This window comes from Erinaceus europaeus, chromosome 14, assembly GCF_950295315.1.
Source record: "Erinaceus europaeus chromosome 14, mEriEur2.1, whole genome shotgun sequence".
NCBI lineage: Eukaryota > Metazoa > Chordata > Mammalia > Eulipotyphla > Erinaceidae > Erinaceus > Erinaceus europaeus.
In genome coordinates, this window is record NC_080175.1 from 57,145,376 (window position 1) to 57,170,613 (window position 25,238).

The 25,238-nt window shown below is 39.8% G+C and overlaps 1 protein-coding gene across 1 annotated transcript in view; it reads left to right on the top strand.

The window, feature by feature from the left end:
• The window catches only part of LOC103113428 (EGF-like and EMI domain-containing protein 1), a 684,559-nt gene that overhangs the window by 647,713 nt on the left and 11,608 nt on the right, over window positions 1-25,238 (top strand). The window contains 3 exon segments of the mRNA XM_060171006.1: window positions 6,574-6,592; window positions 22,157-22,285; window positions 24,565-24,699. Coding sequence (XP_060026989.1) covers window positions 6,574-6,592; window positions 22,157-22,285; window positions 24,565-24,699 — 283 coding nt within the window.

Below are 25,238 nucleotides of genomic sequence, written 5' to 3' on the forward strand. Positions count from 1 at the left end.
GTGCATAGATGTTAATAATTGTTAAGTCTTCTTGGCTGATTCATCCTCTCATCATTATGTAATTCCTTGCCTATCTTTTATTACTTTATTTAATTTAAAATCTATCATGTCTGAGATGAGAATGGCTGTTCCTGCCCTTCTTTGTGGTCCGTTAGCCTGTATGATAGTTTTCCATCCTTTCACTTTAAGTCTGTGTTTATCTTGTTGTGACAGATGGGATTCTTTTAAGCAGTATATGGTTGGGTTATGTTTTCTGATCCATCCCCCCACCCTGTGCCTTTTGATGGGTGAGTTTAAGCCATTGACATTTATTGATATTATGGATTTAATCTATTGTATTGCCATTGTTCAAAAAAAAATTTTGTTTGCTCTGATATATTGCAAGTACTATAGTGTTGTTCTTGTTTATAAGAGGTCTTTCAGAACCTCTTTCAGGGCCGGCTTGGTGATGGTTGCCTCCTTTAACTGTTGTTTATCTAAGAAGGTTTTGATCCCTCCATCTAGTTTGAATGAAAGTCTAGCAGGATATATTATTTTGTTTTGAATTTATATATTAATTCGTTTGTGAAGCCATCTCGTTTAGGACTTTTGTTCTTGGGGAAATTCTTAATAATGGTTTCAATTTATTTGTCTGTGACTGGTGCATTTAGGTTTTGTAGTTCTTCTTCGTTCAGTTTTGGAAGGGCATATGTTTCTAGGAATTGTTCCATTTCATCCAGATTCTCTAGCTTGGTAGCGTATAGTTATTCACAGAAATTTCGCATGATTCTCTGGATTTCTGTGGTGTCAGTTGGGATATCTCCTCCATCGTTTACAATTCTATTAATTTGAGTCTTCTCTCTTTTTTTGTTTGGTGAGTCTGGCTAAAGGTTTGTCAATTTTGTTTAATCTTTCAAAGAACCAACATTTGGCTTCATTGATCTTTTGTATGGTTCTCTTATTTTTGATGTTGTTTATTTCTGCTCTAACTTTAGTGATTTCTGTCCTTCTGGTTGCTTTAGGGTTCCTTTGTTCCTCTTCCTCTAAGTCCTTGAGGAGTGCAGTAAGGTTGTTCATTTGAGCTTTTTCTTGTTGTTTAATATGTGATTGTATGGCTATAAGTTTCCCTCTCAATACTGTTTTATCTGTGTCCCAAATATTTTGATAGGTTTTGTCTTCATTTTCATTTGTTTCCAGGAACATTTGAATTTCCTGCTTGAGTGACTTTCTCACCCAATGGTTCGTAAGGAGTATGTTGTCTAGTTTCCAAATTCTGTGACTTTTAATAATTTTCATTTTGTTGTTAAATGTTAGTTTTACTTCATTGTGGTCTGAGAAGATGCTTGGGATGATTTCAATGTTGTTGAATTTATTGATTCTGTCTTTGTGGCCTAACAATGGTCTATCCTTAAGTATATGTTATGTGGATTTGAAAAGAAGGTATATTCCAGTTTTTTGGGGTGAAGGACTCTGAAAATGTTCAAGAGGTCTAGTCTGTTAATCTCTTCATTCAATTCTCTTGTATCTTTATTGGTTCTCTGCTTTGTTGATCTGTCTAAGTGTGAGAGTGGGGTATTGAAGTCTCCCACTATTATTGTATTACTTTTGTTGTATTTTTGAAATTCTTTCAGTAGGTGCTTGATGTATTTAGATGGTCCCCCACTGGGTGCATAGATATTAATAATTGTTAAGTCTTCTTGGATGATTGATCCTCTAATATTTATGTAATGTCCTTGCCTATCTTTTATTACTTTAGTTAATTTAAAATCTATTATGTCTGAGATGAGAATGGCTGTTCCTGCCTTTTTTTGTGATCCGTTAGCCTGTATGATAGTTTTCCATCCTTTCACTTTAAGTCTGTCTTTATCTTGTTGTGACAGATGGGAATCTTGTAAGCAGCATATGGTTGGGTTATGTTTTCTGATCCACCCACCCACTCTGTGCCTTTTGATCAGTGAGTTTAAGCCATTGACATTTACTGATATTGTGGATTGAATGTATTGTAGAGTCATTGTTCCAAAAAAATTTTGTTTACTCTGATATATTGCTAGTATTATAGTGATGTTCTTGTTTATAAGAGGTCTTTTAGAACCTTTTTCAGGGCCGGTTTGGTGATGGTTGCCTCCGTTAACTGTTGCTTGTCTAAGAAGGTTTTGATCCCTCTATCTAGTTTGAATGAAAGTCTAGCAGGATATGTTATCTTTGTTTGAAACCCTTTTTCATTCAGGGATCAATAGATATCTTGACATTCTCTTCTGGCTTTTAGAGTCTGAGTGGAGAAGTCTGCAGATAATCTTATGGGTTTTCCCCTGTATGTGACTTTTTGTTTCTCTCTTGCAGCCTTTAGGATAGTTTCTTTAACCTTACTTCTTCTCATTGTGACTATGATGTGTCTTGATGTCTTCAGGTCTGGGTTGATTCTGTTTGGAACTCTCTGGGCCTCTTGAATCTGGATTTCCTTTCTGTTATTCAGGTCTGGGAAGTTTTCTTGTATTATTTCCTCTAGAATGTTTGCTTCCCCTTCCTCTCTTTCTTCCTCTGGCAGGCCAGTTATACGAATGTTACTTCTTTTGAGATCATCCCATATGTCTCTGTTGTTGGTTTCAGTGTCTCTCAACTCTTTTTGAGCTCTTTCACCTCTTTCTTTGTTTTCTCTAACTCATCCTCTGTCTGACTAATTCTGTTTTCTGCTTCTGTTAGTCTGCTTTCCCTTGCCTCAGCTTCTTTCTTCATTACAGCTATTTCAGCTTTCAGTTCTCTAGTTGCCTCAAGATAATCAGTATTTTCCTTGGGGGTCTCAACTGTTGTTTCCCTAATACTGCCATTCATTTCCTCCAAAGTTGTTTTCATTTCTGTGATTAATAAGTTTATTATTGCTTGCACACTTTTCTTATCTATGGTTACTTCTGGCTGATTTGTAGTTTCTTCTGGGCTCTTGTCATCATTCATTGTAGTAGCAGTTTTATTTGTTTTTGATCTACCCATATTTTTGATTTATGTGTTTCTTATTTTTATGTTCTGTTGTTCGTCAGTTGTTGTGTTTTGAGTACAAGCAACACTGTACTGAATAGCAACCAAGTTCAAGTGAAGAAGAAAGAGAAAGTAAAGAAGGGATAGCAAGAATAGACAATTATGAAAATCTACTATCCACTGTATATTCTAAGGGTAGCAAGAAGAGAAAGGGAAGTAGAGCAGAGATACACACATAGAGAGTCTATTTTGAGTTAGGTTTCTTCGCCAAAATAATTCACAAATTAATATCTGTGAATTCAGAAAGACAGAGAAGAAGGAAGGAACAAATGGAAGACAAGATAAAAAAAGAGAAACAAGAGAGAGAAAAGAAAAAATATAAGAAAAAGATCTGTAATAAAAGAGCAGTGAAAGGAAAGTTTTTTAATTGATTAATTTATTTTTTTTCATTTTATATTTTAATTAGCTAGGAGGAGGGAGAAGGGGAGAGTCTGTAGAGGAGGTAGGAGTAGGGAGACAAGTTTCTCTCGCAATGGATAAGATACTTTGTCCCCTAGCCAAGAAAGATACCCTAAGAGTTAATTCTGGTCAACCTAAAGGAGGGGGGAAAGAGATACACCTTTATATAATATTAATAATAAAATAGAGCAGGGTAAAAAACCTGTCCCAGATTGCCTCAGGCCTCCTGAGCAGAGGCAGCTGCTTGTTAAGAAAGAAAGAAAAAAAAAATCCTCAGGACAAGACAAGAATAGCAGGAATAGGCAGTTATGCAAATCTACTATCCACTGTATATTCTAGGGGTCGCTAAAGGAGAAAGTAGAGCAGAGATAGACGCAGAGAGAGTCCACTCTGAGTCAGATTTCTTCCCCAAAATAATTCCCAAATGTGTATCAGTGAATTCAGAAAGCTGAAGGAGGAAGGAAGAAAGGATGACAAGAATGAGAAAAAGAAAAAGAGAGGAAAAAATAAAAAGATAAGAAAAGAACAGTAATAAAAGAGCAGTGAAAGGAAAGAGTTTTTTATTTATTCTTATTATTTAATTAGCTATGGGGGGGAGAATGGGTAGGGGAAGTAGGAAAAGTGAAACAAGTTATTTTAGCAGTAAATAAGACAGCCAGTCCCCTAGCAATGGAAAATACACTAAGAGTTAATTCTGGTCAACCTTAAGGAGAGGAGAAAAGGGGTATGGTTTTATCTTGTATTGATAATAAAATAGAACAGAGTAAAAAATCTGTCCTGTCTTCAGCTTGGATGACTCCAGATTGCCTCAGGCCCCCTGAGCAGAGGCAGCTGATTGGCTACCCAGAAAGAAAATAGGCCAAAGGTTTCAGAAGGGAATAGAATTAGAATGAATGACACCCCCTGGTGGGACAGGAATCTTGGTAAAGAAAGAAGCTCAGCAGGGGAGCCTGCTAAGAGCAGATCTCTGGTCCCCAGGGACTGGTTATGGGGGGGTGCACTTCGGGAATAATAATTTAAAAGAAAAACATTTTTTCCCTTTCTTTCTACTCTATTTTCTAACCCAAAATGAGTTGTAGTCACCTCCTTGGTGTCACCGCTAGGACCCCTTATTGACTGGCCTACTAAAGGCAAAAAATCCTACCGTTTCCAGTCAATGTGGTCGGATCTCAAGCCACTAGCAGCTTCTCATTCCGCCACCTTCCGGAATCCCCCTCTTTTTATTTTTCTTTCTTTTTTGTACCAAAGCACTAATCAGCTCTGGTTTATAGTGTTAAGGGAGCTTGAACTTGGACTTCAGAAGAACTCCCAGCATGACAGACTGTTTGCATAACCTTTATGCTATCTACTCCTTCCCACACATCCTGATTTTCAGTGATGCTTTTCTGAACCTTATGTAGGAGATCATACACACACACACACACATATATGGCAATGTTACATCAATAGAATATACACTGATTAAAATAAATAAGTACATTGCATAGTGCTGATTGTCCAGTATGCTCAAATGGACTGAGAAGTTATTTTTTATTATTTTTTTATTTTTTATTTATAAAAAGCAAACATTGACTAAACCATAGGATAAGAGGGGTACAACTCCACACGGTTCCCACCACCAGTTCTATGTATCCCATCCTCTTGCCCGATAGCTTTCCTATTATTTAACCCTCTGGGAGTATGGACCCAAGGTCATTGTGGGATGCAGAAGGTTGAAGGTCTGGCTTCTGTAATTGCTTCCCCACTGAACATGGCGTTGACTGGTCAATCTATATTCCCAGCCTGTCTCTCTCTTTCCCTAGTGGGAAGGGCCCTGAGGAAGCACAGCTCCAGGACACACTGGTGCAGTTGTCTGTCCAGGGAAGTCTGGTTGCATCATGCTAGCATCTGGAACCTGGAGGTCGAAAAGAGTTTTGGGAAGCTACTGTCTTCCCTGATCCAGATTTCTGGTCCTTTTTCTAGCCATGACATCATATCTACAGACAATAATTAGGATCCACCTGCATATCAGATTTCAGGCTCAGGCAAAAAAAAATAATACCACTAGTATAGCTACAAGCCTTTTGAAATATAACTAAAATATGCCTACTTGTTGGTATGCTTCTAATTCTGCTTTTAAAAACCCCTTCTGTTTCATTTGGTTTAATCCCCCCTGCATTCTATTTACATAACACTGTATTCTATTTTCATAACCTCTGTTAACAAGCACCACCCTCCCTCCAGGGCATTGGTGGTTCAGTGGTAGAATTCTTGCCTGCTCCGCCCCCTCTCCTTGTCATACCCTGATTTTCACCAGTCATTTTTCTCTCCACCCTCTCTGCATTGCATCCTGTTCCCACCCTACTGGGCTAGTATATTTATAAGGACAAGATTGTTTGTAGTTTTTAGTTTAGTTTAGCTTGGTATAGATTGCGCTGTGTCCTTGAATAAAGAGATACTGCGTACAACCCAGCCATGAGTCCCGGGGTCGTCTGTTACCCACCCGTGAAGCCAGCCCGGCGAAAACACCTACTAGCTATCTACAAAATGGAGGACCCCCCAACACTTCATCGGCACTAATCCAGCCTTTAGGTCCATGATTGTTCAAGAATTTGGTTGGCTTTATATATTAACTCTCTTTTCAGTCCCACTAGGGAAAGAGAGAGATAGGCTGGGAGTATGGATCGACCTGTCAACGCCCATGTTCAGTGGGGAAGCAATTACAGAAGCCAGACCTTTAATCTTCTGCATCCCATAAGGATCTTGTGTACATACTCCCAGCAGGTTAAAGAATAGGAACACTATCAGTGGAGGGGTTGGTGTACGGAGGTCTGGTGGTGGGAATTGTGTGAAGCTGTACCCCTCTTATCCTATGGTTTTGTCAGTGTTTCCTTTTTATAAATAAAAAATAAAAAAGAAAAGGAAAAGAGAGTTAACGTACAAAGCCAAACAAATTGTTGACCAGAGAAGGTATCTTGAAAATATGAGCAGCTTTTCTTAAGTATGTCTACAACAGAACATGGAGCATCAAAAAACTTCTGATCAAAATAAATTTAACATAGTCTCTTTTAAAAGTAGCAGCTTGCAGCTGTGCTGGTGCTTTATTATTATTTTCCCTCTTTATATAAACAGAGATGCTCTGTTTTGTTCTCCTAATTGTTATATGTTGACACTGAAATTTGATAGGTGCTGTGGAATTCATTGGGTAAAAAATGGCAGAAAGCTGGGCTTCTATTGCTCAGTTGGTTAAAGCGCCTGTCATAAAAATTGCAGTAATCTTTGACACTAGGGATGTTATTAAAATGATATAAATAAGGTCCAGGTGGTGGTGTACCTGGTTAAGTGCGCACACTACAGTGTGTAAGGCCCTAGGTTCAAGAGCATGGTCACCATTCACAAGGGGAAAGCTTTATGAGTGATAAAACAGGTCTGCAGGTGTCTGTCTCTCTTCCTATCTTCCCTCCCCTCTCAATTTCTCTCTGTCTCTATCCAATAATAAATAAATAAAAATAAATTTTAAAAATGATATAAATAAGTATCACTGCATAAACATAAAAAGGATTTTACTGTTTCTTAATTAAGCTTCTGGTACTTTGCCTACTCAAAGTTGGAACAGTAATAAGTTCATCCTATGGTTTTGTCAATATTTCCATCTTATAAATAAAATAATAATAATAATAAAGAAATAAGTCCAGGTTAGCCATGTGGTCAGAACTTCAGTGTCTAAGATCTGAAGACAAGAGAAGCTCCAGGTGAGATTGGGAATATAATGCGTAGGGACCAGGGACCTTGCTGTACCATGTACTTGGCCCAGACTTGGGCCCTAGCACCTCATGAATGGTTGAAAAACACAGGTAAAACTCTGGTGCTGTGGTGTCTCTCCTCTCTGAATGAAAAGGCAGATATAACCAGTGAAGTTGTACATGTGCAAGATCCTGTCACCAGAAAATATAAAGGGGGGGTGAGAGGTAGAGAGAGAGAGAGGGAGAGGACACAGCCTCTGTTGCTTCTCTGTTTCAGTAATTAACTAATGAATAGATTGTGCAGACAGAGAAGCAAGCGAATCTAAAAGACAACTTCTAGGAGAGTGAAGAGCTAAGCCCCATTCTTGGCTTTGTTTCCATGATGGAGAAGTAGAAATCGGATTTAGGATCTGCCAGAGTACAAAGTTCTTAGTTTGCCTTACAAGCTTTCCAGTGAGCGATCTGAAAGGCCCCACTCAAAATCAGAAGCAAAACTTGAAATAAACTCAAACCTTTAAGCAAATGAAATTAATTTTCTCCATCCTTATTCAGATTAAGAACTGGGTAAAAAAACACTTTAAGGGGGTGCCCCAGTTAAGCTCACAATTAGCAAGCACAGGAACCCAGGTTCGAGTTCCCACTCCCTACCTGCATGGGGGATACTTCACAAATGGTGAAGCAGGTCTGCAGGTGTCTCTTTTTCTCTCACTCTCTCTACCTCTCCTCCCTTTCAATTACTCTCTGTCCTCTCTCTTAAAAAATAAAAGCCTCTCGAACCCCGGCTCCCCACCTGCAGGGGAGTTGCTTCGCAGGCGGTGAAGCAGGTCTGCAGGTGTCTATCTTTCTCTCCTCCTCTCTGTCTTCCCCTCCTCTCTCCATTTCTCTCTGTCCTATCCAACAACGACAACAACAATAATAACTACAACAATAAAACAAGGGCAACAAAAGGGAATAAATAAATAAAATAAATATTAAAAAATAAAAATAAATAAATAAATAAAAAATAAAAGCCTCTACCAAATAATGTGATAACATTAACTATTGATTGTCTTTTTGAACCCTAAGACAGCAGGAACCTCACATCTCCACTATAGAGCCTCTACTTCCCCTAGTCCTGGAACCATTGAATAGGGCCCACTTTCCCGTATGTGTCTCCCAATCCATACCAAATAATATTGCATCTGCCAATCACAACCTAACCAACACAACGATTGCCACCTCAACATGCTTCACTTCAGACTATGTCCAGAGACTTCACGTGTGGAATGACAACCCTTCAGCTTCATTACTTTGGTGAGATCTTTCCTTTCATAGTATACTTTAATTCCATCTCAGGTGGTTCTGAGAGACAGAAGGGAGGCCAAGTGTGGGGCTCTGGGAGACAGAAGGGAGGCCAAGTGTGGGGCTCTGGGAGACAGAAGGGAGGCCAAATGTGGGGCCTCCCTTTGTTTTTCTAACAAAGTCCCATAACCAAGATATACACCAGTTTCTGTGAGAGAGAGCTTATGTTCACATGTATCCATAAACTACTGCAAAATATATACCTGAAAGTAGGAAAGCAGAAGTACACTAGAGTTTGCAGTGAGTACCCCCCTAACACTTCCTCTCCACTATTCCAAGCTTTGGGTCCATGATTGCTCAACAATTTTTTTGGCTTGGTATGTTAACTCTCTTTTCAGTCACCAGGTTCCAGATGTCATCAGGATGCCAGCCAGGTTTCCCTAGACTGAAGACCCCACCAATGTGTCCTGGAGCTCCGCTTCCCCAGAGACACACCCCACTAAGGAAAGAGAGTGGCAGACTGGGAGTATGGACCGACCAGTCAACGCTCATGTTCAGTGGGGAAGCAATTACAGAAGCCAGACCTTCTACCTTCTGCAACCCACAATGACCCTGGGTCCATGCTCCCAGAGGGATAGAGAATGGGAAAGCTATCAGGGGAGGGGGTGGGAAATGGAGATTGGGTGGTGGGAATTGTGTGGAATTGTACCCCTCCTACCCTATGGTTTTGTTAATTAATCCTTTCTTAAATAAAAAATAAAAATAAATTAATTAATTAATTAAATAAAAGCCTCTGGGAGCAGCAGATTTATAGTGCCGGCACTGAGCCACAGCAATAGCCCTGGTGGCAAAAAAAAAATGATACATTTACATAGTGGGATAGGATAGGGTATGATAGAATAGAATAGCATAGAATTTTTATTATATTTATTTATTGGATAGAGACAGCTAGAAATCAAGAGGGAAGGGGGTGATATAGAGGGAGAGATAAAGCGCCCTGCTTCACCATTTGCAAAGCTTTCCCCCTACAGGTAGGGACTGGGGACTTGAACCTGAGTCCTTGCACATTTTAACGTGAGCTCAACCAGGTGCACCACGATCCAGCCCTGGAAAGGACAGAATTTAAGAGAATTTATGGCAATGCACTTATATCTAGAGCACTGTATAGCCAAGACAAGTAAACTAATGTTCATACACATTATATTGAATGAAGGAAGTTTGATGCCAAGGTCTACATATGTCATAATCCCATCTCTTAGGATTTAAAAAATGAAATCAGGGATGAGCTTAATTTGTGAAGGCAATGATTGATTCACTGTGTGGTCACCTTCAGTTTGGGGAAACCAGTAACAATCTGTACCTTTATGTGGCATTTATTTATTTACTTATTTATCTATTTATGTGGCATTTCTATGGTATGTTTGCACTGTGCCAGGATATGGAATGTGAAGTTAAATCATGTTTATTTATCAGCACTCATATGCAGTCTCAATTAAAAAAAGATCATCTGGGAAAAATAGCTGTGATATTAAAAAGTCTAGAAGGGGGTTAGCAAAATAGATGAGTTAGTGCATGGTTTCACTGTATGCATGATCCAGGTTTGAACCTGGCCTCCACCACACTGAAGGAAACTTTGGTGCTGCTGTTGTCTTTCCCACTCACTCCTTCTGCCTGTCTGCTGCACCTTAAGAAAAAAAAAGTCTAGAAGGAAAAATACTTCATTCAAGGAACACTGACAATTTTCATGTTCTAGTACGAATAGTAATTCCTTATCTTTTATTTTGATCTTTTTAACTATTCTAAATACTCTGTAGAGAATATATTCCAATTTCTGGGTTTTTTCTTTCTTTCTTTTTTTAGTTTTCTTATTTATAAAAAGAAAAATTGACAAAACCATAGTTTTCTTATTTATAAAAAGAAAAATTGACAAAACCATAGGATAAGAAGGGTATAGCTTCACACAGTTCCTACCACCAGACCTCAGTACACCATCCCCTCCACTGATAGTGTTCCTATTCTTTAACCCGCTGGGAGTATGGACCCAAGATCCTTATGGGATGCAGAAGATTAAAGGTCTGGCTTCTGTAATTGCTTCCCCGCTGAAGATGGGCGTTGACAGGTCGATCCATACTCCCAGCCTGTCTCTCTCTTTCCTTAGTGGGGAAGGGCTCTGGGGAGGCAGAGCTCCAAGGCACATTGGTGGGGTTGTCTGTCCAGGGAAGTCTGGTTGCATCCTGCTAGCATCTGGAACCTGGTGGCTGAAAAGAGAGTCAATATATAAAGCCAACCAAATTATTGAACAATCATGGACCTAAAGGCTGGAATAGTGCAGATGAAGTGTTGGGGGGGTCCTCCATTTTGTAGATAGCTAGTAGGCATATTTTAGTTATATTTCAAAAGGCCTGTAGCTATACTAGTGTTTTTTTTTGTTTGTTTGTTTGTTTTGCCTGAGCCTGAAATCTGATATGCAGGTGAATCCTAATTATTTTCTGGGGAGATGATGTCATGGCTGGGAAAAGGACCAGAAAGCTGGATCAGGGAAGAGTAGCTTCCTAATATGGAAAAGGGGTATAAATATCGTTGACTGTAACCCCCATCGATTTGATGTGATCTGGGGCCCATAATTAGCTTAGGAGCCTGTGTGACCTCTACATCCCTCTAGATCTGAGCTGGCATTCTGAAGTCATGAGTAGGAACATTCCATGCTGCCCCAGTATCGACCCATCTTCCTCAGGTGTAACATAGAGTATGCTGTCCATTCTCACTTAGGAGGATGGAACATTCTTTGCCATTGTTGATCCAGGTTAAGGGCAAGGTCCTATGGGGGCCCACAAAGGAGTCTATTTTGTTGTTCCTGATAGAGATGACCAGTAACAATGGAGAGAAGGATTTATTTGAGGTCTAGGCCCATCAAGTCTGGGAGTCTCAGGACTCCCCGATTAGGGCCCTAGCTGGTCCAATTTCTGTTTTTTTAAAAGTCTCTTTTGTGTTCTTGATTTTTTCTCCAGCTCTATAGTTTCATAAATATTTATTTTTTTCTTAGAAACTGAGAGTTTGGGGCCAGGTTGAGAACAAATAGAGCAAGGACCTGGTTTCAAATCCCCAGACCCCACCTATAGAAAGAAAGCTTCATAAGTGGTGAAGCAGTGATGGAGATGTATCTCTGTCTTTCTCCCTATCTCTCCATCCCTCTTGATTTCTGTCTCTATCCAATAAATAAATAAAGATTTTTTTAATTATAAAAATAATTAAGAGTTTCATTGACATTTTCAGTAATGTACCCAGTAGGGATCAACTTAGATGGTTTCATATTGAAGTCTACTTAGATCACACTTTTGAACACAATTGCACTTGAAGCTATAAGGGTTGTGCAAATGGGAGGAAATGCCAGGAAAAGTTGGGTGAACCTGCCCAGATGGCTGGAATGGATTTGTTTGTAATGAAAGTAAATGATCCTCTAAGTGTTTGATAGGATAATGATAATACTTTCTCAAGTGGCTAAATAGTGGCTCACTCTTTAGGATGCACACATTATCATATACTAAGAACCAGGTTCAAACCCCATGTTCCCACCTTCAGGTGGGAAGCTTAAGGAGCAGAGGAGCTGTGCAATGGTCTTGCTTTCTTTCTCCCTCTCTCCCTTATTTCTCTACCTCTGTCCCTCTTCCACTCTTCCTCTCTCCCCTTCTACCTTTCTCCCCTCTTCATGTCTCTCTGTCCAATCAAATAAAAATAAGTAAATATGGCTGCCAGAAATGGTAGATTAATTGTACAAGCATGGAGCCTCAATGATAACCCTGGTGGCAAAAAATAATAACTACACAATAAACATCATTTTCTATTTGTATTTGTAAGCTACTAGTGGAGAGTCCTCCTTTCTGTGTGTACTATTGAGACATCCAGTAAGGTAGGCACTTGATGTGAGTGAGAAGCTAATTTATTTGTTATACCTTCAGAAGGCCTAGCAAGTGCTGAGGTTTTAAACAGAGCCTGTGATTAAAAGGAGAGATTTTTTATGTTCCCTGGGAAACCTGTTGTGCTGTTGCTTGCTTATCCACAGAATGTTAAAGTTAATAAAGAGCCTAATATTCTAGGCCTGTAAAAATCCCTCTATGTAAATAAATCATTAAGCTCTCACAAGCTACTTGTAATGAAGAATTAAAGGAAAAGACTTTGTGCTATTAATGGAATTCCTTGACTGTTTGCTGGTCTTTATTGTTTGAGTTTATTTATTTATTTTTAAGATGAGAGACAGAAGGAGAGAGAGGGACACCTGCAACACTATTCTGCCACTGCCACTTATGAAATGGGGTGGGGTTGATGTCAGGGGTTCCAACCATGGTCCTTGCATATAAAAAATGAGTGTGCTCAAAAGGGTGTGCTTTTTACCTTGTCGCTATGTTCAGAATTTCTTTTTTTCTTTTTAAAAATCTGCTTGTATAGTCAATAGCGATTAAGTTCTTTAATCTCTCATGAGACAATAGCAAGGATTGCAAAGTGATACAGCAAAGAAATTACTTCCTTTATTTTTTTAACTGTTAGTTGTATACTTGCAGGTAGTGATACTGCTGAGTAACAAACCAAAAATGTATTGACTAGGGCCAGAGACATAGTTCACCTGGATTGTGTGCTACTTTGCATGAGCCAGGTTCAATCCTGGCTCCCATTGAACTGAAAAAAGGTTCAGTGCTATGATCACTCTCAATCTCACTCTCAATCTCTCTCTCAATCTCTCGCTCAATCTCTCTCTCATTTTTTCTCTCTCTCTCATTCTCTCTCTCTCTTTCATTCTCTCTCTCCAAATAATTTTATTGGGGAAGTTATGGTTTACATGGAAGTTGTTGACATATGAGTACAGTTTCCTATCTCCCTATGCAAAGGGTCTTTATACCATTCACATCACCACCCCAAGTCTCTCTTCACCATTGTGTCCTAGGTACCTGATGCCCTCACAACACACACACACACACACACACACACACACACACACACCATCTCCCCTTAGTCCAGTCTTTTGCTTAACTGCAGCACCCTCACCCTTTTCAGATATCTTTCTGTGTTTACCTGTTCTTGTCTTTCTTCTTAAATACTACCTGTAAGTGAGACCATTCAGTATTTGTTATTCTCCTTCTGGTTTATTTCACTTAACATGATTCTTTCTGAGAATATCATGTGTTAGAAAGGAAAGAAGCAGCAACTGCTGGCGAGAATGTAGGGAAAGATGAACCCTTCTACACAGTTGGTGAGAATATTAATTGGTTTAACCCCTGAGGAAAACAGTTTAAAGCTTCCTCACAACATTAGAAATGGACCTACGCTTATGACCCATCAATGTCTTTGCTGGGGATTTATCCAAAGACAACAAAAACACCTATCAGAAGATATATATGCATAACATTTCTCAGTTTTCCATATGCATGTACAAACTATTGTATTTACTGTTGAATGTAAAACATTAATTCCTCAATAAAGAAATTTTAAAAAATCATGATCTCCCCAATAAAATTATTTTGAAAAAAGAAGATATATGTGCACACCCATGTTTACAGCATGGTTCACAGTTTGTAATAGTCCAAACCTGGAAGCAAGCTAGATGTTCAAAGACATATGAGTGGCTGGGGAAGCTGAAAGAAAGGGTGAAACCTGAAACTCTCTCAAGAGCTCACATAGCAGTGAAAATGGATATATGCTCCTGGAAGCAGAAGCTTCTACTTTCTTTCCATTTCCTGTCTCTCTTTCTATTATTTCTTTTGTAACAATTAAAACAAGAGTGTGGCCAGGAAAGTGGTTCATCTGATAAGCATAAGACTTTCATGCCTGAGGTTCCCAGTTTGATCCAAGGTACTGCATGTGTCAGAGAATCTAATTCTAATGGCCTCTTTGTCTCTGACTTATGTGTAATTCTCTCATACGTAATAAATAAATCCTTAAATATTTTTTTAAAGTAGAGCAATTTAGGATAAAAAACAAGGTGGAGTGAAAACACTTTTTACTCCTATACACTCATATCCATATTTTTAACACTTCCAGATTTTCATATGAAACAAAAGTAAACAGGAACATTTAACAGAAATCTGCAAAGTTTGTTTCCCAGTGGTTTTTTAATTGGAACTTAATTAATTAACCAGAGCACTTCTCAGATCTGGCTTATCATAATGTAGGGAATTAAACTTAGGACTTTGGAGCCACAGGCATGAGAATCTCTGCAGAACCATTATGCTATCTACCTCAACCCACCCATTAGATTTTTAACCCACATTTTATTGATTGAAAATAAAAAGAGGGAGTTGGGTGGTGGGCAGTAGTGCAGTGGGTTAAGCGCAGGTGGTGCCAAGCTCAACGACCAGCATAAGGATCTCAGTTCGAGCCCCCGGCTCCCCACCTGCAGGGGAGTCACTTCAAAAGTAGTGAAGCAGGTCTGCTGATGTCTATCTTTCTCTCCCCATCTCTGTCTTCCCTTCCTCTCCCCATTTCTCTCTGTCTTATCCAACAGTAGCGACATCAATAACTACAATAAAACAACAAGAACATCAAAGGGGAATAAATAAATATTTAAAAAATAGAAAATAAAAAGAACTCTTGACATCTTATAAATTTCTGTAAGTAGTTATAATGGAATAATTTTAAAACTAGTAAGACTAATAATTTTAACTGCATATTTTATAACTAAGAGACTTCATATTGTCTGTTTTGTTTGTTATTATGAGACTATTCAGTAGACAGGGAGGACAGGAATATTTTCACATGACAAATGAATGGATTCTATATAGAAGAAAGGATTTATAATGTCTTCAATCTCATCCATCTATGGTTTTGGATTTGTTTTGAAATTTTCTTCTCTGGGATAATTGTTCGGTTTGGTGCACATGAAATATCTAGCAAATCTTTGTACTCTGTGAAATTGTATTCTAATTTGAGGGGAAGTAGCAGATAATAGAGATGGGATGATGAGTTTCATGACTTGTAGATATCCAGATCAAATATCAGCTGTGTGCGTTTCCTTAACTTCAATTTCTGGGCAGAAGCACTGATATAAAACACTGATAGAGTTACAAAAACACGATAGAGTGGTAAGAACCCAAAGAGTTATATGTAAATTAGTAATATACTTCTCAGCTGATGCTTGTATCCATTTGCTCTTTCTCCTACTCTTTTTTCTAGTCTTTCTTCTCCTTCTACTTTTCATAGTGATTTAAGCAAAGATAGGTAAAGTGAGCTACTCAGTTTCCCATGCTAGCATCTGGAACAGTGTGGCTGAATAGAGGGGAAACTTCATGTACATTTATCTGTACATGTATATAAAATGTTCATATACACATCTACATATAAATAGGATTTTAGAATACATAGCCTATTATGATAAACTATTTTAGAATCTGTAGTCTATAATGATTAGTGAGCATTACCGTAATTATCTCAAACACTACGTTTCAAAATAAATTAAAATTTGATAGCAGAATTTTTTGCCATTTTATAAATTGCCACTAGGGTTATTACTGGGTCTCAGGACCTGCACAATGAATCCACCATTCCCGGTGGCTCTTTCTTTCTTTTCTTTTGGATGGAGACAGAGAAACTGAGAGCAGAGGAGGAGATAAAGAGGGATAGAGAAATAGAGACACTAGCAGCGCTGATTCACTGCTCCTGAAGAGCTCCCCCTCTGAGGTGGGGACCCAGAGATTGAACCTGGGTCCTTGCGCACAGTAATGTCTGTACTCTACTGGGTGCACCACCACCCAGCCCTGATTTGATTTCATTTAATTTTGTGGATATTTGTCTCACACATTCTTCATGAAACCACTCCTGAGCCACTTTTATTTCAGATAGAGATAGAAATAAAGAAACAGATGTTAGATTATGATAGACAGACAGACAGACAGACAGATAGGGAGGGAGAGAGAGAGAGAGAGAGGAATCATAGCATCAGACTTCCCCCAGTGTCATGATACCTGCATGTGGTGGTGCTAGGGTTAGAACCTGGGTCACACACATGGCAAGGCCTGGTCTCTACCAGGTGACCTTTCTCTTTAGTGCTAATTTTTTCCCTTTTTGTTGCCCTTGTTGTGTATCGTCATTGTTGTTGTTATTAATGTTGTTGTTGATGATGTTGTTGTTGTTGGATAGGACAGAGAGAAATGTAGAAAGGAGGGGAAGAGGCAACCAGAAGGACAGAAATCACTAAAGTTAGAGCAGAAATAAACAACATCAAAAATAAAAGAACCATACAAAAGATCAATGAAGCCAAATGTTGGTTCTTTGAAAGATTAAACAAAGTTGACAAACCTTTAGCCAGACTCACCAAACAAAAAAAGAGAGAAGACTCAAATTAATAGAATTGCAAATGATGGAGGAGATATCACAACTGACACCACAGAAATCCAGAGAACCCTGCGAAAATTCTATAAAGAACTATACGCCACCAAGCTAGAGAATCTGAAAGAAATGGAACAATTCGTAGAAGAATATGCCCTTCGAAAACTGAACCAAGAAGAACTACAAAATCTAAATGCACCAATCACAGACAAAGAATTGAAACTGTTATTAAGAATCTCCCCAACAACAAAAGTCCTGAACGAGATGGCTTCACAAACGAATTCTACAAAACTTTCAGGAAACAGTTAGTACCCATACTTCTTAAGCTTTTCCATAAGATTGAAGAAACAGGAATACTCCCTTCCACCTTCTATCAAGCCAACATCACCCTGATACCAAAAGCAGATAAGGACACATAAAAAGGAAAACTACAGACCAATATCTCTGATGAACATAGATGCCAAAATATTAAGATCTTGGCCAACCAGATACAGCAACATATCAAAAAGATTGTTCATCATAACCAAGTGGGATTCATCGCAGGAATGCAAGGCTGGTTCAACATCAGTAAGTCTATCAATGTCATTCACCGCATCAATAAAAGCAAAGCCAAAAACCACATGATTATCTCAATAGATGCAGAGAAAGCCTTTGACAAATCCAACACACATTCATGCTCAAAAATCTACAAAAAATGGGAATAGATAGGAAATTCCTCAAGATAGTGGAGTCTATATATAGCAAACCTACAGCCAACATCATACTCAATGCACAGAAGCTGAAACCATCCCCCCTCAGATCGAGGACTAGACAGGGCTATCCACTGTCACCGTTACTCTTCAACATAGTATTGGAAGTTCTTGCCATAGCAATCAGGCAAGAGAAAGAAATCAAAGGAATACAGATTGGAAGGGAAGAAGTCAAGCTCTCACTATTTGCAGATGATATGATTGTATACATAGAAAAACCTAAAGAATCCAGCAGAAAATTACTGGAAGTTATTAGGCAATATAGCAAGGGATCAGGCTACAAAATCAATGTACAAAAATCAGTGGCATTTCTTTATGCAAACACTAAATCTGAAGAAGAAGACATCCAGAAATCACTCCCATTTACTGTTTCAGCAAAATCAATCAAATACTGAGGAATAAAGTTGACCAAAGAAATGAAACACTTGTATGCTGAAAACTATGAGTCGCTACTCAAGGAAATAGAAACTGATACCAAGATATGGAAAGATATCCCATGCTCATGGGTTGGAAGAATAAATATCATCAAAATGAATATTCTCCCCTGATCCATATACAAATGTAATGCAATACCCATCAAAGTTCCACCAAGCTTCTTTAAGAGACTAGAACAAACACTACAATCATTTATCTGGAACCTGAAAACACCTAGAACTGCCAAAACCATCTTGAGGAAAAGAAACAGAAATGGAGGCATCACACTCCCAGACCTTAAACTATATTATAAAGCCATCATCATCAAAACAGCATGGTACTGGAACAAAAATAGGCACACAGACCAGGGGAACAGAATTGAAAGCCCAGAAATAAATCCCCACACCTATTGACATCTAATCTTTGACAAGGGAGCCCAAAGGATTAAATGGAAAAAGGAGGATCCTTCAATAAATGGTGCTGGGAAAACTGGGTTGTAACATGCAGAAGAATGAAATTGAACCACTTTATCTCACCAGAAACAAATACCAACTCCAAATGGATCAAAGACCTAGATGTCAGACCAGAAACAATCAAATACCTAGAGGAAAACATTGGTAAAACAGTTTCCCACCTGCACCTCAAGGACATCTTTGATCAACCAAACTCAATTGCAAGGAAGACTAAAGCAGAAACAAACCAATGGGACTACATCAAATTGAAAAGCTTCTGCACATGCAAAGAAACTAGTAAACAAACAGAGAGACCCCTCACAGAATGGGAGAAGATCTTCACATGCCAGACATCAGACAAGAAACTAATCACCAAAATATATAAAGAGCTCAGCAAACTTAGCACCAAAAAAGCAAATGACCCCATCCAAAAATGGGCAGAGGATATGAAACAAAACATTTACCTCAGAGGAGATCCAAAAGGCTAACAAACATATGAAAAACTGCTCTAGGTCACTGATTGTCAGAGAAATGCAAATTAAGACAACACTAAGATACCACCTCACTCCTGTGAGAATGGCATACATCAAAAAGGACAGCAGCAACAAATGCTGGAGAGGATGTGGGGACAGAGGAACCCTTTTACATTGCTGGTGGGAATGTAAATTGGTCCAGCCTCTATGGAGAGCAGTCTGGAAAACTCTCAGAAGGCTAGACATGGGCCTTCCATATATCCAGTAACTCCTCTCCTGGGGTTATACCCCAAGGACTCCATAACACCCAACCAAAAAGAGGTGTGTACTCCTATGTTCATAGCAGCACAATTCATAATTGCTAAAACCTGGAAGCAACCCAGGTACCCAACAACAGATGAGTGGCTGAGAAAGCTGTGGTATATATACACAATGGAATACTATGCAGCTATCAAGAACAATGAACCCACCTTCTCTGACCCATCTTGGACTGAGCTAGAAGGAATTACGTTAAGTGAGCTAAGTCAGAAAGATAAAGATGAGTATGGGATGATCCCACTCATCAACAGAAGTTGACTAAGAAGACCTGAAAGAGAAACTAAATGCAGGACCTGACCAAATTGTAAGTGGGGCACCAAAGTAAAAACCCTGTGGTGAGGGTTAGACATTTAGCTTCCTGGGCCGGTGGGGGGTGTGAGTGGGTGGGAGGGATGGGTCACAGTCTTTTGGTGGTGGGAATGGTGTTTTTGTACACTCCTAGCAAAATGTAGACATATAAATTACTGGTTAATTAATATGAGAGGGGGAAAACAAATTGTATGTCTCAAAGTTTTTCAAAACACAAACTGAATCTTTTTAATATATAGACTGTGTATATGATATGCGGACTCTCTCAAAAGCCTAGACCAAGTAGATCAGAAGCATCCAATAGCACAGCTATATACAAGATACTGGGTACTATACAGCAAACCATAACAAAAGGACTTTTCAAAGTTAACCCAATTACCAAATAATGTGATGATAACATTAACTATCGATAGTCTTTTTGAACCCTAAGACAGCAGGTACCTCACAACTCCACTATGGAGCCTCTACTTCCCCCAGTCTTGTAACCCTTGGATCGGACCCACTTTCCCGTATGCCTCTCCCAATCCATATCAAATAATATTGCATCCGCCGATCACAACCTAACCAACACAACGATTGCCACCTCAACATGCTTCACTTCAGACTGTGTCCAGAGACTTCACGTGTGGAATGACAACCCTTCAGCTTCATTACTCGGGTGAGACCTTTCCTTTCATAGTATACTCTAATTTCATCTCAGGTGGTTCACTTTCTAACAAAGTCCCAAAACCTAGATATACACCAGTTCTGTGAGAGAGAGCATATGTTCACACGTATCTGTAAACTACTGCAAAATATATACCTGAAAGCAGAAGTACACTAGAGTTTGCAGTGAGTACCCCCTAACACTTCCTCTCCACTATTCTAAGCTTTGGGTCCATGATTGCTCAACAATTTGTTTGGCTTTGTATGTTAACTCTCTTTTCAGTCACCAGGTTCTAGACGCCATCAGGATGCTGGCCAGGCTTCCCTGGATTGAAGACCCCACCAATGTATCCTGGAGCTCCGCTTCCCCAGAGACACACCCTACTAGGGAAAGAGAGAGGCAGACTGGGAGTATGGACCGACCAGTCAACACCTATGTTCAGCGGGGAAGCAATTACAGAAGCCAGACCTTCTACCTTCTGCAACCCACAATGACCCTGGGTCCATGCTCCCAGAGGGATAGTGAATGGGAAAGCTATCAGGGGTGGGGGTGGGTTATAGAGATTGGGTGGTGGGAATTGTGTGGAGTTGTACCCCTCCTACCCTATGGTTTTGTTAATTAATCCTTTCTTAAATTAAAAAAAAAAGGAGGGGAAGACAGGGAGGAGGAGAGAAATACAGACACACCTGCAGACCTGCTTCACCACCTGTGAAGTGAACCCCCTACAGGTGGGGCGCTGGGGGCCTGGAACCAAGATCCTTATGCTTCACTCCATGTGTGCTTAACCCACTGTGCCACCGCCAGGCTCCTGCCCTGATTTTTTTTTAATGCAACAACTCAACAGGTGGCAGTGGCTAAAAGCTCTTGACTTAATAGTATGTGGCCCTGCGTTTGATCACCAGCATATGTCAGAGTGATATTCTGGTTCTCCCTCCCCTCCCTCTTTCTGTCTTATAAATAACTAAATTTTATTAATGTTTTACTATAATCCTAATACTTCTGCAAACCTAAACAAATAAAATAGTCAATTGCTTGCTTTAATCAGGTTTTGACAGTGAAAAATAATCCTGAAGCCCTCAACTCAGTCTTAGCTGCACTCAATCCTGATCAGAAATACTGGGTAGGGCTCTGGGTGGTGACACACCCAGTAAAGTTCAAATATCACAAGTGCAAGGACCTGTGTAAAGATCCAGGTTTGAGTCCCTACTCCCCACCTGCAGGGGGGATGCTTCAAGAGTAGTGAAGCAGGTCCGCAGGTGGCTCTTTTTATCTCTGTGCTATCTCCCCCTCCTCTCTCAATTTCTCTCTGTCTTGTCCAAAAATGGAAAAAATGACCACCAGGAGCAATGGATTCGAAGTGCTGGCAAAGAGACCCAGCAATAACCATGGAGGAAAAAAAAAAAGAAGGAAGGAAGGAAGGAAGGAAGGAAGGAAGGAAGGAAAGAATATAGGGCATTTGTGTCCAGAGATGTGGTCAGTGGGTAGAGCCATAGGTGTGGAACCCTGAGGAGAGTGCAGATCCTGTAAATCAGGGGCACCACAGATTCAGGAGACAAGAGACAGGAAAGAATTTTCCAGGGGAGTGGGAGGGACCACAGCTAAAGAAGCTGATACAGCTGGCAAGAGATCCTGAGGGGGCAGAAATTGGTGCAAAATGAACCAAGGTTTGCTGGGAGTGCAACAGGATACCAACTGGAGCAGGACTGGGGGTGGGGAGTCTGATAAATTTGAGGTTTACAAGCCGATAGAGTTATCCAGTCATTGTAGGGTTTTAAGTAGAGGGGGTATAATCATGCTCCTGGTTTCTCGAAGATATCTCCATCCTCAATCTCATATGATGGATAACACTGACCATTAGCCAACTTCTTTCTTCTAATCTTCCTTCCTTCCTTTTTCTCTTTCTTTTTTATCCCTTTCCTCCTTCCTTCCTTCCTTCTTTCCTTCCTTCCTTCCTTCCTTCCTTCCTTCTTTCCTTCCTTCCTTCCTTCCATTCTTTCTTCCTTTCTTCCATAGCTCTAGTGGTTTTCACATGTGGGTTAATACTGGTGTTATTTGTCCTTCTACCCACTAGGATGCCCAAAGGGATTCTTTGGAAAGAACTGCAAACGGAAATGCAACTATGCCCACAATGGCTTCTGCCACCAAGCGTTTGGAGCCTGTATGTGTCAGCCAGGCCGCTACAGGAGGTTTTATCATCTGAGTAAGTCTGGAGCATAACTTAGGCTGTCTATGGAAAACAGAGGGGACTCAGGAGGGGACAGAGAAATAAAGGGAGATTTTATAAAATCGTGTATATATATATATATAAACACACATGTATGTATGCATGTATGTGGCACTTTAAGCGTATGCATATGTGGCTTAGATATGCATACACATATACAGCTATAACTATCTAGGCTTAAATCTCCTTATACTAGAGAATATAGATTTTGTCGATAAGGAAAAGTATTTATGACTCTTTGTTTTTTAAATTACTGATTATATTATTATTATTACATTTATTATTACAATTATTATTTAAATAAAGGCAAAGAAAGAGTGTAAGAGACCATAATATCTAATCTTCCTTCAATGTAGTGGGAGTCAGACTTGGATCTGGGTCTCTAATATGGCAAAAGAGCACACTATCCAAGTGAACTGTTCAGCCAGCCCTAATTTAATTAGTGAGAAAGGGTGGTGATGAGTTCATTGAAATTACTATTCATACCTTTATGAGAACTCTGTAGCCAAGTCTTTATTTCTGGGTACTCATGCAAAATAAAAGCATCCCCTACAATTTTGCAAACACGGCCCCTTTGTCATGCATGAGACCCAGGTTTGAGTCCAGATCTCCACCTTATTAAATGAAGCTTTGATGATGTGGTATCTCTCCCCTCTCTCAGCCTCTCTGTCTCTGGGCTATCTGAAAAAGTCAACCTGGAGCAATGAATCCCCAGTGATGACCAAAAGTAAATAAAATTAAAAACAAAAACGAAAGCAATCTCTATGTTATAAACTTTCCAGTCTGTCACATTTCTAAAGAATCTGAGAAAATACAACTAACAATAGTTATTTCAGTCCATCAGTAGCTTATTCAGATACTTAAGATTTATCCCAGGGCCCCCAACATCAGTTGACAGCTGGGTCTTTCTGGGCTTGCAGTATCTTTGATCCTGAGTACAACTGAAGGATCTTTTGTTTGATAAGTTCCTAGGACATTGATAAGGAGAGAGGGAATATCTCCCAGAAGTGCTCCTAAGAAAGGAAATTGCAGGTCTGGATGGTGGTGCACCTGGCTGACCACACATGTTATGTAATGCACAAGGACCTGGGTTCAAAGCCCCTGGTCCTCACCTGCAAAGGGAAAGCTTTGTGAGTGGTGAAGCAGTTCTCCAGACATCTCTCTGACTTTCGTCATCTCTATCTCCCCCTTCCTCTTGATTTCTGTTTCTATCTAATAAGTAAATAATGATAAGAAAATAACTACAACTGAGTGACCAGAAGGAACTCCTCAGAGAGAAAACTGGGGGAGGTGGGGGTACATTTCCTGAATGCAAAGCTGAGGCACTTCCCAACCAGAATTCCTACACTGAATCACCTCTCAAACCGAAGGACAGGACATGGAGGGAAATAGAGAAGGGGAGGTGAGTACTATTGGCCAAAAGCATAGCTGAGAAAATGCTGCTGTCCTGATAAAAAAAAGCTTTGTGTTAGTTGCAGGATGTAAAATTATTTCTGATTATCATGGTAGGAAAGGTAATGAAAGCCATGGTGAGTCTTCACTTTGCCACAGTCCATCATCTCCACATTGTACAGGGGATGAGTATGGGGTCTAGCAGGCCTGAATAATCCCTGGAAAATATTAACTATAGGGGGGCCAGGTGGTGGTGCACCTGCTTAAGTGCATATAATATGAAGCTCAAGGATCTGGGTTCTAGCCCCCGGCTCCCCATCTGTGGGAGGTAGTTACACTTGATAAGTGGTGAAGCAGGTCTGAAGGTGTCTATCTTTCTCTCTCCCTCTCTATCTCCCCCTCCCCTCTCAATTTCTCTCTGTCCTATCCAATAAAATTGGGAAAAAAAATAGCTGCCAGGAGTAGTGGATTCATAGTGCTTGTACCAACCCCCAGCAATAACCCTGGAGGCAAAAATTGAAAAATAAATACATAAGAATATTAATTATAGACACCAATGGGGCACATGCTTCCAGAACGCTTCAAAGCCTTTCAAATGGATCAGGCTTCAATCATTACAACTAGTTGCCAAAAAAGGAAATGAATTATTGCTCGATTTGAAAGACAAATTGTTTTTCTGGTTGGTGTGTGTGTGTGTGTGTGTGTGTGTGTGTGTGTTCGTGTGTGTGTGTTATTTGACAGCTATTATATTCCTTTGTCTTCCATATAACTGGGCCCTGCAGAGTCCAATGCTTGTGCACCAACTATGTAATAGGGACAAAACATCGCTTGCAATTGACTGGTTTGCTTCAGTCGGCTTGCAGGCTGTCCCAGGGGGACCTATGGGCCTGGATGCTCAGCAGAATGTCAGTGTGTGGAGGAGAACACCCTGGAATGCAGCACCAAAAATGGCAGCTGCTCCTATAGACCTGGTTACCACGGTAACAGATGCCAAACAGGTACAGTCTGATGATGGATTTTTCTTTCTTTGGTCATGATGCTCAGCCTTTGTTCAGTACCAAGGAATCATTCATTCATTAGTCCCCCCCTCCCCTCCCCAGGTTCTCAGGAGAAAAGTAAGCTTCTTCTATCCCTTATGTATAGGTGAAGAAGCTGACGCACTGGGCGGCATTATTTGACCTTGTCTTCTCAGCTTCTGCTGTCAGCTTTGTCTGCTTGCTGACTTGAGCACAGAGAGAAAGATCACATTGTAGGGATTCTCAGCCAAGGAAGAGTAAAGCTGACCAAACACTTCTTTGAGCTGAACTAATCAATCAAGGACACGAATCCTTCCTAAAGTTAAAGAATCATTTTTCTTTTTTCTTTTTTTTTTTAGATTTCTATATTTATTTATTTGGGAGAACCAAAGCATCACTATACGTACCAGGAACTGAACTGATTTTAAAGGGACATTTAGGCTTGAGAGTCCAATTTATTACTGACTTTGCCACCTCCCATACCACAAAAGCCATTTATCTTACACATAAGATAGGTCATT